This window comes from Tachysurus vachellii, chromosome 10 (assembly GCF_030014155.1).
Source record: "Tachysurus vachellii isolate PV-2020 chromosome 10, HZAU_Pvac_v1, whole genome shotgun sequence".
Taxonomy (NCBI): Eukaryota; Metazoa; Chordata; class Actinopteri; order Siluriformes; family Bagridae; genus Tachysurus; species Tachysurus vachellii.
The window spans coordinates 185,725-199,108 of NC_083469.1; the positions used below are offsets into that span (position 1 = coordinate 185,725).

The 13,384-nt window shown below is 42.4% G+C and overlaps 1 protein-coding gene across 2 annotated transcripts in view; it reads left to right on the forward strand.

Annotated features, from left to right (window-relative positions):
- Positions 1-13,384, forward strand: part of crip3 (cysteine-rich protein 3) — a 14,001-nt gene continuing 617 nt past the window's right edge. Inside the window, exons 1-6 of one of the 2 annotated variants that reach the window (XM_060879439.1) lie at positions 1-88; positions 7,285-7,379; positions 11,019-11,076; positions 11,282-11,410; positions 12,060-12,134; positions 12,358-12,452. In XM_060879439.1, coding sequence (XP_060735422.1) covers positions 46-88; positions 7,285-7,379; positions 11,019-11,076; positions 11,282-11,410; positions 12,060-12,134; positions 12,358-12,452 — 495 coding nt within the window. In that variant the 5' untranslated portion in view covers positions 1-45. The remainder of the gene's footprint in view (positions 89-7,284; positions 7,380-11,018; positions 11,077-11,281; positions 11,411-12,059; positions 12,135-12,357; positions 12,453-13,384) is intronic. The other variant, XM_060879440.1, reaches the window with a different exon arrangement.

Consider the following 13,384-nt stretch of genomic DNA (forward strand, 5'->3'; position numbering starts at 1 on the left):
CCGCGCGTCTCCTCCCTCGGTCTCACTACATCTTCACTTCTCATCATGACCTCCAACTGCCCTAGATGTGAAAAGCCAGTGTTCTTCGGTAAGACACTAAACTCTCTTCTTAACTCTACAGTTATTTCTCTAAACAATGTGAGCATGAGGACAAAGTGAACACAGGAGAGTTTGTGAAAGTGTTTAAACTAAAAGGTTTTACTGAATGATATATTTACAGTCTCCAGTGTTTAAAAGTATAGATTGTGCACTTTAGCTGCTCGGTGTTGATTATTCTAACACTGAATCTTTCTAATACATGTTTTAATTTCTCTACGTTTTCCTTTCATATACTCAGATATGTAACCCTTACAATATACTAATAATAATAATTAGAATAATACCAATAATTAACAGTTTAGAGGTGGTGTGTGTTTATACTCTACAGTACAGCGTCAGAATTAAATTCATAATAAAGTTTCATTCATAATAAAACATTGTAATAGGAATCATTTTAAATCCTTTCTTGCAATTAGTGATGTCTCATAATAAGATGCACCTTTGTGTGGACTTTAAAGGATGTTGTGTAAAGAGCAGTAACACACTCCAGACAAATAGTGAAATATTCATGAAATGTGAAAATGAAAGTGATGTGAAATGTTGCACAATTAATTCTGTGGATTATACAAGAGAGGAGTGAATCCCTGTTCTCACCTTCTTTATAGCAGCTATAAACACTCATTCATCACCAGTCTCTCTCTCTCTGTCTCCCTCTCTCTGTCTCCCTCTCTCTCTCTCTCTCTCTCTCTCTCTCTCTCTCTCTCTCACACACACACACATTATTATTTCCTCTTTTTGTTTGTCCATTATGTCCTACTGAGGGATTAAAATAAGAGCTCACACTGAACTTCATCATGTCTCCTGCACTGACCACTGCACATTCTTGAGGCGTCCTAACACACACACACACACACACACACACACACACACACACACACACACACACATTCCAGGTTCAATGAGGCTGGACATTGAGCTCTGTGGGAGGTAATGGACAAACATGGAAGTGGCATTTTATAAGCCCTAAAAGACACAAAGGAGCCAGGAGCAAATCTTAATCCTAAATATCAGGGTGAGATCTAAAAGGTCTAACAGAGATCTAGGTCAGAGCCACTAGGAGAAATGTTAAGTGAAGTCTTGTGCAGAAATGTGCAGTACATGTGCAGAAATACTGTAATAAACACAGTGTTATAGCAGCAGTTACATGAGATAATGTAAACTTTTGTCCAAAACAGCAGACGACTGAAATGTGAGACAGAAAGTGCAAAGAGCAAAAAGTGTGTAAAACAGCATGTAAACAGGTTGATGGATGAGTATTGAAAGTGTGTGTATTTGGTGTAGGTCTGTGCAGTCCATACAGATGATGTGCATGTGTGTGTTGTGCTCAGTACAGTTCAGTTCAGTTATTAAGGAGTCTGATGGCTTGTGAAAAGAAACACAGTCTGGTTGTGAGGCCATGAGGAGGGTGAAGTGTGTGTGAGGTGTGTGTGGGGTGAAGAGTGTGTGTGGGGTAAAGGGTGTGTGTGAGGTGTGTGTGGGGTGATGAGTGTGTGTGAGGGGTGTGTGGGGTGAAGAGTGTGTGTGAGGTGTGTGTGGGGTGAAGAGTGTGTGTGGGGTAAAGAGTGTGTGTGAGGTGTGTGTGGGGTGATGAGTGTGTGTGAGGGGTGTTTGGGGTAAAGAGTGTGTGTGAGGGGTGTGTGGGGTGAAGAGTGTGTGTGAGGGGTGTGTGGGGTGAAGAGTGTGTGTGGGGTAAAGGGTGTGCGTGAGGTGTGTGTGGGATGATGAGTGTGTGTGAGGTGTGTGGGGTGACGAGTGTGTGTGGGGTTAAGGGTGTGTGTGAGGTGTGTGTGGGGTGATGAGTGTGTGTGAGGGGTGTGTGGGGTGAAGAGTGTGTGTGAGGTGTGTGTGGGGTGAAGAGTGTGTGTGGGGTAAAGAGTGTGTGTGGGGTGATGAGTGTGTGTGAGGGGTGTTTGGGGTAAAGAGTGTGTGTGAGGGGTGTGTGGGGTGAAGAGTGTGTGTGAGGGGTGTGTGGGGTGAAGAGTGTGTGTGGGGTAAAGAGTGTGTGTGAGGTGTGTGTGGGGTGACGAGTGTGTGTGGGGTAAAGGGTGTGTGTGGGGTGACGAGTGTGTGTCAGGGGTGTGTGGGGTAAAGAGTGTGTGTGAGGGGTGTGTGGGGTGAAGAGTGTGTGGGGTGAAGAGTGCGTGTGAGGGGTGTGTGGGGTGAAGAGTGCGTGTGAGGTGTGTGTGGGTGAAGAGTGTGTGTGAAGGGTGTGTGGGGTGAAGAGTGTGTGAAGGGTGTGTGGGGTGAAGAGTGTGTGTGAGGGGTGTGTGGGTGAAGAGTGTGTGTGAAGGGTGTGTGGGGTGAAGAGTGTGTTGAGGGGTGTGTGGGGTGAAGAGTGTGTGTGAGGTGTGTGTGAGGTCCACAATGCTGTTGGCTTTGCGGATGTAGCGTGTGGTGTAAATGTCCATGATAAAGGGAAGAGAGACTCCAATGATCTTCTCAGCTGTCCTCACTATCTGCTGCAGGGTCTTGTGATCTGAGATGGTGCAGTTCCCAAACTAGACAGTGATGCAGCTGCTCAGGATGATCTCAATGGTCCCTCTGTAGAACATGGTCAGGATGGGGGGAGGGAGGTGTGCCTTTCTCAGCCTTCGTAGGAAGTAGAGACGCTGCTGGGCTTTCTTGGTGATGGAGCTGGTGTTGAGTGACCAGGTGAAGTTCTCTGCTAGATTAACACCAAGAAATTTGGTGCTCCTGATGATCTCTACAGACGATCCGTCGATGTTCAGCAGAGAGTGGATGCTCTGTGCTCTCCTGAAGTCAACAACCATCTCTTTAGTTCTGTCAACATTCAGAGACAGGTTGTTGGCTCTACACCAGGTAGTTAGCTGTTGCACCTCCTCCCTGTATGCTGACTCGTCGTTCTTGCAGATGAGGGCCCACCACGGTCGTGTCATCAGCAAACTTGATAATATGATTCGTGCATTGCTGCACAATCGTGAGTCAGCAGTGAACAGCAGTGGACTGAGCACGCAGCCCTGAGGAGCTCCAGTGTTCAGTGTGGTGGTGTTGGAGATGCTGTTCCCGATCCGGACTGACTGAGGTCTCCCAGTCAGGAAGACCAGGATCCAGTTGCAGAGGGAGGTGTTCAGTCCCAGCAGGCTCAGCTTCTCTATCAGCTGCTGAGGGATGATTGTGTTGAATGCTGAACTAAAGTCTATGAACAGCATTCGTACTTACGTGTCCTTAATGTCCAGGTGGGTGAGGGCTAAATGAAGGGCTGTGGCAATGGCATCATCCGTGGAGCTGTTTGGAAGATACGCAAACTGTAGGGGGTCCAGTGAGGGTGGTAACTGGGTCTTGATGTGCCTCATGACGAGCTTCTCGAAGCACTTCACAGTGTTAATTTCGTCAGATGAGACGAAATATGTTCGTCAACAACCTTTTTTTTCATGACTAAGATGAGACGATGACAAGACTGCACCACTGTCCAAAAACGCTGACTAAGACTAAATTAACGTGCATTATTGTTGACGAAAAAAGACGAGACGAAAATGTTTTGTATAAAATAAAAACTAAGATAAAATCTCTCTTCATTTTCGTCTACAATTGTCTCTGCTTTTTCATCAGCTGTTACGCCTTTAAAATATTCAGCACGAGTTCACGGCTTCGCGCTGTTTAGTGTGTGTGTAGAAACAATTCGTCCGAGCGCAAGTCCACCCTGGTCTAGGCTTTTTGTGTTACATTATATTTCCTGACACAAGGCGACCAAAAGTTTTAAAACCCTTTGTAACTTAAGTTGTCAGTCGGAGTCTGTTGGGCTCCAGCTTTTGAATTATGTTGTTTAAAATAAAATACTCTTCAGAACAGGTTCATCATTTGTGAATGTGTCCTAAATCAGAAAGCGAAAACCAGACACTTAAACGTGTCACTTAAACATTTGCATTCAACAAAAATCATTCAACAAGTGTATTTTGTCAGGTAATTATGACATTTAACCAATGTTTGAGATGTGAAACACTTTTTTTACTGAAATGTTTATCAGTAATAATCTCAGTAATAATGTGTTATTTTAAAAAAGACTACAATTTTTTGTTTAGTCGACTAAAACTTGACTAACAAAAAAAGATATGTGAATGACTAAAACTAACAAGGACATTTGGCACAAGACTAAGACTAAGACTAAATTAAAAATAGGTGACGAAATTAACACTAGCACTTCATAACGGTGGGTGTGAGTGCGACGGGACGATAGTCATTGTGGCAGGACACTGTAGACTTCTTTGAGATGGGGACAATGGTGGTTGTCTTTAGACACATACAGTAGGAACAACGGCGCTGCTCAGGGAAATGTTGAGGATGTCAATGAAGACATCCGCTAGCTGTTCTGCACATTCCCTGAGCACCTGCCAAGAATGTTGTCTGGTCCAGCAGCCTTCTGTGGATTAACTCTGCATAGAGTTCTCCTCACGTCGGCCGTGGATAGACAGAGTAATTGGTAGTCGGGGGGAGAGATGGTCTTCCTCGCCATGAAGTTGTTCTTCACCTCAAACCGAGTATAGAAGTCATTCAGCGCATCTGGGAGGGAGGCATCACTATCACAGGCAGGTGAAGCGGTCTTGTAGTTCGTGAATGCCTGTATGTCCTGCCACATGCGCCGGGTGTCTCCGCTGTCCTGGATGTGGCTGTGGATTGTCTGGGCGTGTGTGCGCTTTGCCTCTTTGATGGCTCGGGACAGTTTGGCCCTTGCTGTTCTTAAGGACACTCTGTCCCCTACGTGCGCCGTTGGTTCAGTAGCGCATGCACATTATCAGTCATCCACAGCTTCTGGTTGGAGCGTGTGGTGATGGTCTTGAAGACGGCCACGTCATCAATGCACTTGCCGATATAGCTGGTCACTGATGCCATGTACTCCTCCAAGTTAATGGATTCACCGTTGGTTGCAACCTTCCTGAAGATGTTCCAGTCAATGTACTCAAAGCAGTCCTGAAGAGCAGAGGTGGATCCTGCTGGCCAGGTTTTCACCTGCTTTAGAACCGGTTTAGAGTCTGACAAGTGGTCTGTATGCTGGAATTAGCACAACAAAGATGTGGTCTGATTAGTCGAGGTGGGGACAGGGCTCCGTACGGCAGGGGGCGGGGCTCCACACAATATGTGCCGGGAATGTTTGTGTAAATATCCATTGTGTTTTCCCCTCTCATTGCAAAGTCCACATACTGATGGAATTTAGGGAGCACTGATTAGAGATTTGCATGATTGATCTTTGTTAAATCTTTAAGTGGGTCTATCCACAGTAATCTCATAGGTCACGGTCTGACATTGTGAAACCCGGAGCCAATACAATGAGGATAAGATCGGGGTGAAATGTTCATATCTTCTGGTTCTAGTTAGGACTCTAGCTGCTGTGTTCTGGACTAACTGGAGCTTGTTTATGCTCCTTCTAGAACATCCAGACAGTAAAGCATTACAGTAATCCAACCTAGAGGTAACAAATGCATGAACTAGTGTTTCTGCATCATGTAATGACATCATATTTCTTATCTTAGCAATATTTCTGAGATGAAAGAAGGCTAACATTGTGGTATTATTTATGTGAACTTCAAATGAGAGACCGGTATCAATAATCACACCGAGGTCTTTTACTGCTGCACTTGATGTAATAGAAAGACCATCCAGTGTTACTCTGTAATCAGAAAGCTTACTTCTGGCTGTCCTGTCTGTGCTGTGATGAGGCCTAAATCCTGACTGAGACATTCATTCATTCATTCATTCATCTTCTACCGCTTATCCGAACTTCTCGGGTCACGGGGAACCTGTGCCTATCTCAGGCGTCATCGGGCATCAAGGCAGGATACACCCTGGACGGAGTGCCAACCCATCACAGGGCACACACACACTCTCATTCACTCACACAATCACACACTATGGACAGTTTTCCAGAGATGCCAATCAACCTACCATGCATGTCTTTGGACCAGGGGAGGAAACTGGAGTACCCGGAGGAAACCCCCGAGGCACGGGGAGAACATGCAAACTCCACACACACAAGGCAGAGGCAGGAGTCGAACCTCCAACCCTGGAGGTGTGAGGCGAACATGCTAACCACTAAGCCACCGTGCCCCACCGACTGATACATTTCATGAATATTATTCCTATGTAGGTCTGAACATAACTGCAGAGCTACAACTTTTTCTAGGACCTGTTTAAAGAAACATGTATGTAAGGGATCCAGTATACAGGTACATTTTGAAGAAGAAATTAGTGAAATTAAATACGTCTCGCAAAGCAGAGTAAAACAGTTAAGTGCTGTTACAGCATTATCTATCAAATTGTTTGATTTTAAATTATTAATCTATATTTTGTGATTGATATTTGCAATTTTTCAGTTGACATTATTCATGAATTCATTGCTGCTGCATATTGATGGTGTGATTTTCTATAGCGGTTTAAGTTCTAGTTAATTTTCTACAATAATAAATAAAAGATTTAGGAATATATTTTTGTTATCAATATGTTGAGTTATTGTGTGTGCCCTGCAATGGGTTGGCACTCCGTCCAGGGTGTATCCTGCCTTGATGCCCAATGACGCCTGAGATAGGCACAGGCTCCCCGTGACCCGAGAAGTTCGGATAAGCGGTAGAAGATGAGTGAGTGAATGAATGAATGTTGAGTTATTACAATGAAAAGCATTTACTTGGAGCAGGACTGTGATTGGACATGATATGATGTCTCTCTGAAACATTTGAAAATAGACTCCTCCCTTATTTCTTCTCATTCGGTTGATCATCAGTTCCTTAAGTTTTGGGTTCAGTGATGTAACTGTAATTAAACTGTAAGTTCAAATGTTCTGGAGAAAGTTTGTCTTTGACACTTTCCCAAGTTTGGCATCTGTTAAAAATCTTAAATGATCAATTCCATCTGCAGATTCTAATGTGATAAACATATTGATGTTTCAAAGCAAAATTCATCTTTTACATATTATCCAAAAATCACAATAAAACCACCTAAAGGACTTCTGTAGGCAGTCAGTGGGTGCATTTCAGATGACTCCTGATTTTAAATATAGTGCACTGACTGAAAACCTGAACACTTCTGTGTAGGACATGAAGAAAACTAGGAGTCTATACACTATAATTACTGCAGTAGACCAACCATGAGGATCTGAACTAACTGTGTGTGTCTGTGTGTGCGTGTGTGTGTGTGTGTGTGTGTGTGTGTGTGTGTGTGTGTGTGTGTGTGTTGTAGCAGAGAAGGTGAGCTCTCTGGGGAAGAACTGGCACCGTTTCTGTCTGAAATGTGAACGCTGTAATAAGATTCTCTCTTCTGGAGGCCATGCTGAGGTAAGGAGCCATGACTACTGACCTTTGACCCCACTGTCTCAGAGTTAAAGATGTTCACTCAGAAGAATCAGAAATCAAAAGAAATAAATAAATCTGTGCCTGAGTCTTCAACAGAAACTATAAATTGATACAATTAAGCATTAAGCACACACACACACACACACACTCACACACACATGTAATATTTTAAAATGAAAAAGTTATAAACTGCAAAAACAAATTAAATAAATTATTCTGCAAAAAATTATATTTGATGAACTTGAAAACTAGATATTACACTGTAGCCATTTAGTTTATAGCAGTTATATTTACTTCTCCAGTGCTTCAGAGCAAAACAGAGCACCCACTGAGAGGAGAAGGACAGATGCTTGTCCATGGAAACCTCACAGTAGTGTGCTGTGACTGAAGGTGAGATCTGAGACTTCTCCAGGGAAGTACAGCAGATCAATTTCCCTGAGGTTATGTTTCAGCTGATGACTCGCTATCCGTGATGAGGCATGCTGAGATCTGAGCAGACACGTAAACATCTGAGAAAGAAACAAAGAGGATAGGTTGAGAGTAAGTATAGAGGATATGGCCTCAGACAGAGTGGGTATAAAAGATATGACCTCTGAGAAAGTGGGTATAGAGATCATGACCTCAAATAGAGTGGATATAGAGGATATGACTTCAGAGAGAGAGCAGGTATAGAGAATATGATCTCAGAGAGAGAGAGTGTGTATAGAGAATATGACCTTAGGCAAAGCAGGGATAGGGGGCATGACGTCAGAGAGAGTGGGTATAGAGGATATGACCTCAGAGAAAGAGTTTTTACATTTTTTTTTTTACATAGAATTTTACATTTACAGCATTTGGCAGACGCCCTTATCCAGAGAGACGTACAAGTGCTTAAGTCTCTGTCATTGAATGCATGAGCGCTGGTTCACTAGGCTTCAGACTTAAGATACCATAAGCCTAAATCACTGTTCAAAGTTTTTTTATTATTATTATTATTTTATTTTTTTTTATAAGTTCAGTTTTGTTAGGATTGAGCTTTAACTGATGAGCAGTCATCCATGATGATATTTCTGCCAGACATGCTGAGATCCGATTAGAAGCTGTGGTATCTGAGGGTGGGAAAGAGAAGATAAGTTGTGTATCATCAGCATAGCAGTGGTAAGAGAACCCATGTGAGGAAATAACTTCACCAAGAGAGTGAGTATACAGGGAGAAAAGAAGAGGACCAAGTACTGAGCCCTGTGGGACACCAGTGGAGAGTCTGTGTGGAGCAGATGTCACTCCCCTCCATGTTACCTGATATGAGCGTCCTTCCAGGTAGGAAGCAAACCAATCCCAAGCTGATCCACAAATTCCAAGACTCCTGAGGGTGGACAAGAGAATCTCGTGGTTGACCGTATCAAACGCTGCTGAAAGGTCAAGGAGGATAAGGACAGATGACAGTTTGGCTGATCTAGCAGCATGTAGTTTCTCAGAGACATCCAAAAGTGCTGTCTCTGTGGAATGAGCTGCTTTAAAGCCAGACTGTTGGGATCTTGGTGGTTGTTCTGTGAGAAATAGACAGACAGTTGATTATAGACAATGTGTTCAAGAATTTTTGAAAGAAACGAGAGAAGTGATACCGGTCTGTAGTTACTGATGTCTGATGGATCCAGAGCAGGTTTCTTTAGGATGGGAAAAACCCTTGTTCACTTGAAAGTAGTTGGTACCTGACCAGATTTTATGGATCTATTGATAATAGTGGTAATGAAGAGCAGAATATAGGGTATAGAGGATATGACCTCAGAGCTCTCTCTGTCTCTGTTAGAGACTCTTAAACAGACACTCATATCTTTATCTTGTGGTGTTATTTTCAGACTCAGTATCAGACAGTGAATGTGAAGGCTGCCTTGTACTCTGTCTCTCTCTCTCTCTCTCTCTCTCTCTCTCTCACACACACACACACACGCATTAACATAACAAATATTCATTCCTCAAAATAATTATTTAACAGGACATTTATCAGTTTATATTGTCTCAATGCAGCTTTACAGAAAAATAGAAACAAAAGTTTAAAATTACGTTACTATTTATTTCTAACCTCTATCCTAATGAGCAAGTCAGAGGTGATGGTGACAAGGAAAAACTCCCTGAGATGATATGAGTTAGAAACCTTGAGAGGAACTAGGGTTAGGGTTCTAGGGGTTAGAACTGGTTCTGTGCTTCTTCTAAATGCTCACAGAATCATATGCATTCAACACGTACACCTGTGTGGATATACAATACCATACAATACCATACCCACGTGGCTGCTTAACCAGGTCAACATTCCCATCTGGTGTCAGAAACCAACTTATAGTTTGTACATATGGACATTTGGTTTGAACATTAAGGAGGTGGATGTGGAGGACCTGCAGCATTACATGAACCTGAGCTAGTTCTTCATATACAAGCTTAAACCACTGGCCTGGCCTATATGCGACTCACACTGTGTGATCAGATTTTCTTGGTCCATGCACATGGACTGAGAACTTAGCTATCAACAGAAATGAGGATGACCACAGCAATTTCCAGAACCTGCTGGTGATGAAGGAGGGGAATGAGCTGTATCACTGTGTGGTTCTATTTGGCATCACCCATCGATCGGAGCCACTTTCAGCCACTTTCCTGTCTCACCGATGTCAGCGATCCCGGGCATAGCATGCTGGATTAAAGAGCTCTTCTGCCTTAACGAGCATGTGGTGTTAAGCGGAGAATTGAGACACAGCTTCTTTCCACTGCATATTAAACTTAATAATTTTCTTCATGCTTTGAGACTCACAAATGCCCAAGTTTTCACATCCATATTGTCTGTGTGCACAGATCCACAAACTCTGTCTCAATTTCTAAAGAAAAAAAAACACACTCAAGAGACCAACACATACTTAAGTGTCATATCACGTCCTGTGTGGAACTTCCTGTCTGAATAACTGAGCAGTCACACAACAGTCATTCAGATAACAATCACACCTTCAGTCTCTAAAAATAATTCACACTGTGTGTGTGTGTGTGTGTGTGTGTGTGTGTGTGTGTGTGTGTGTGTGTGAGAGAGTGTGTGAGAGTGTGTGTCTGTGCCTATGCCTGAAAAAAATAGGTCTGGAACTTTTCAGTGATGAAAAGTAGAGGATCATGAGGTCAGAACTTAAATCTGTACATTTAAATCACATCAGTGTTTAAATCTTGCTTTCCTTCATCCTGCCACACACACACACACACACACACACACACAGGAATGCTTTGGGAAAATGTATTTTGGCTTGGCTTGTGTGTGGTTAGAGTCTGAGGCCTTTTTATGGATGAGGCGAGACAGGATGGAAACTGTGGACACACACTCACACACACACACACACACACACACACACACACACACACACACACACACTCCTCTTCTGTGCAGGGTGACTCTCATCTACATGTGAATTTCCAACATGTCACTGAACTATAACTAGGGAGGTTTGCTGTGGTCTGAATCTGTGTGGGTTTGTTCTCGGTGTTCTGCTGCTTTGGTCTGGTTTTAGACTCATGATTCTGTTGAACCTCGGTGCATCTAGTGCTCAAACACATTGACAGGGATTAAAGTATCAACATTTTATAGAATGAATGATTTTTTTTTGTCTTTAACAGCATGAAGGGTTGCCGTACTGTCATAAACCCTGCTATGGAACTTTGTTTGGTCCGAAAGGTGAGAAAAACACATTTAATAACATTAACACTTGATTACATGTTTACTGTGTGTCAAAGAACCTGAACACATTAGTGTTGGAAATCACATCAATGCTGTTAGTAAAGATTTTAATTTATCCTTTTTTTTCAAGAACTGTGTGTGTGTGTGTGTGTGTGTGTGTGTGTGTGTGTATTATCACACTATTGTGGCTTTTCATTGGTAGGTGTGAATATTGGAGGGGCGGGGTCTTATGTTTATGACACACCCTCTCAGACACCATGTGATGGATATTCAGAGGTTTCACCCACAACACCCTGGTCCAACACTCACATTGAGCATCATCAACCCAAAGGTACCACACACACACACACACACACACACACACACCACACACACATACACACACACAGGAAGATAGAATCTGGAATGTTAATGTCCCGCTCTGATTGTTCAGTTCCTGTCGTGTTTTTGTTAATGAGTCTTTTCCTAATTACACTGTAGGAATGTTATGTCTGTGTTCACTACAGAGAATGAAAAGTGGGCGCGGCTTATACAGAATTCACATAAGGGTTATATACTTTTATAAAGCTGCTTTGTGTCCCAAAAGCTATGTAAATAAAAGAGAATTGATTTGAACCTATTTCTGTTTTGATTCGGAATGTTAGAATTCATGTATGTGTAAATGTATGATGTTATACACATAGTGTTTTTTTCTGATTTAGTTTATTGATTTTGTGTGTGTGTGTGGTTTGTGTGTGTGTATTGTGTGTGTGGTTTATGTGGCTTATGTGTGGTGTATTTTGTGTGGGGTGTGTGTGTTTGTGGTTTATGTGTGGTGTGTGTGTGTGTGTGTGTGTGTGTGTGTGTGTGGTTTACGTGTGGCGTGTGTGTGTGTGTGTGTGGTTTATGTGTGGTGTGTGTGTGTATGTGTGGTTTATGTGTGGTGTGTGTGGTTTATGTTTGGTGTGTGTGTGGTTTATGTGTGGTGTGTGTGTCTACAGTACTTGCGGATGCGGTGCACATGTTTTCTGGAGAGACGTCTCTGTGTCCTGGCTGCAGTAAAGTTGTTTACTTTGGTAAGTGTTTCCCCCTTTATAAACTTATAGGCTTTTTCATAAATTATTATAAAGTTGTGAATAATGTCTTATGAATGCAGTAAAACATGTTCTAGAATCATACAACCTTCACATAAAGAAATGTCTGTTACTCTGGAAGGAGAAGCTCAGCTCTACTGAAATATAGTATAATTATGTTATCCCTTTACTGATGTCATGATGATGTCATGCACGTGTTCCTCAGCTGAGAGAGTGATGTCACTGGGTCGTAACTGGCACCGGCCATGTCTGCGCTGCGAGAGGTGTAAAAAAACACTGACCTCTGGAGGACATGCTGAGGTATTACACACAAACACACACAAATACACACACACACACATACACACAAATACACACACATACACACACACAAATACACACACACATACACACAGTGTTGAAATGTAATGGAGTACAAATACTTTACTTCGCTATTTAAATTTGTCAACTCTCACTTTTACTCCACTACATTTCCTAGATAAAATGTACACTTTTACTCCGTTATATTTCCACTAAGCATCTTCGTTACTCATTAGTACAAAATAAAATCAGAAGAAATGTGTGTGACTGCAATAAGGGAGGTTTGGTGAATCACTGCTCCTAGATTACATTACGCTCCGCACGCACTATTTCAGCGTAATGTTGCCAAAGGAGGCAGAAGCACAACTGAAACCGCCATGGAAGCCCCTACTGGAGGACCTCCCGTTATCGTAGACCAGGGGTGTCCAACCAGTCAGAGACCAAGAGCCACATTTCGTGAAGAAGATAACGTTATACACCCGTGGCCGTATTTGCAAGAAATGTTTCTGTACATTGGAATGAAAGATTCTTCCTACCGGATGAAATGTCTCTTATGCCTACAGAAAATCACTGAAATTTTACTTTTTACTTTTACTTCAAATACTTAAGTACATTAAATATCAGAAAATTATTTTTAATACTTAAGTACAGTAAATATCAGATACTTTAAGACTTTTACTTGGGTAATATTCTAAAAGGTAACTTTCACTTCTACTGAAGTCTTTTTCTAGTACGATACTTGTACTTTTACTCAAGTATTGCTTTCTAGTACTTTATACAACACTGCATACACACATACACAAATACACACACAAACAGACACACATACACACAAACACACACAAAAAAACACACAAACACACACACATGCACCCACACACAAACACATACACACAAACACACAAATACACAAACAGACACACATACACACA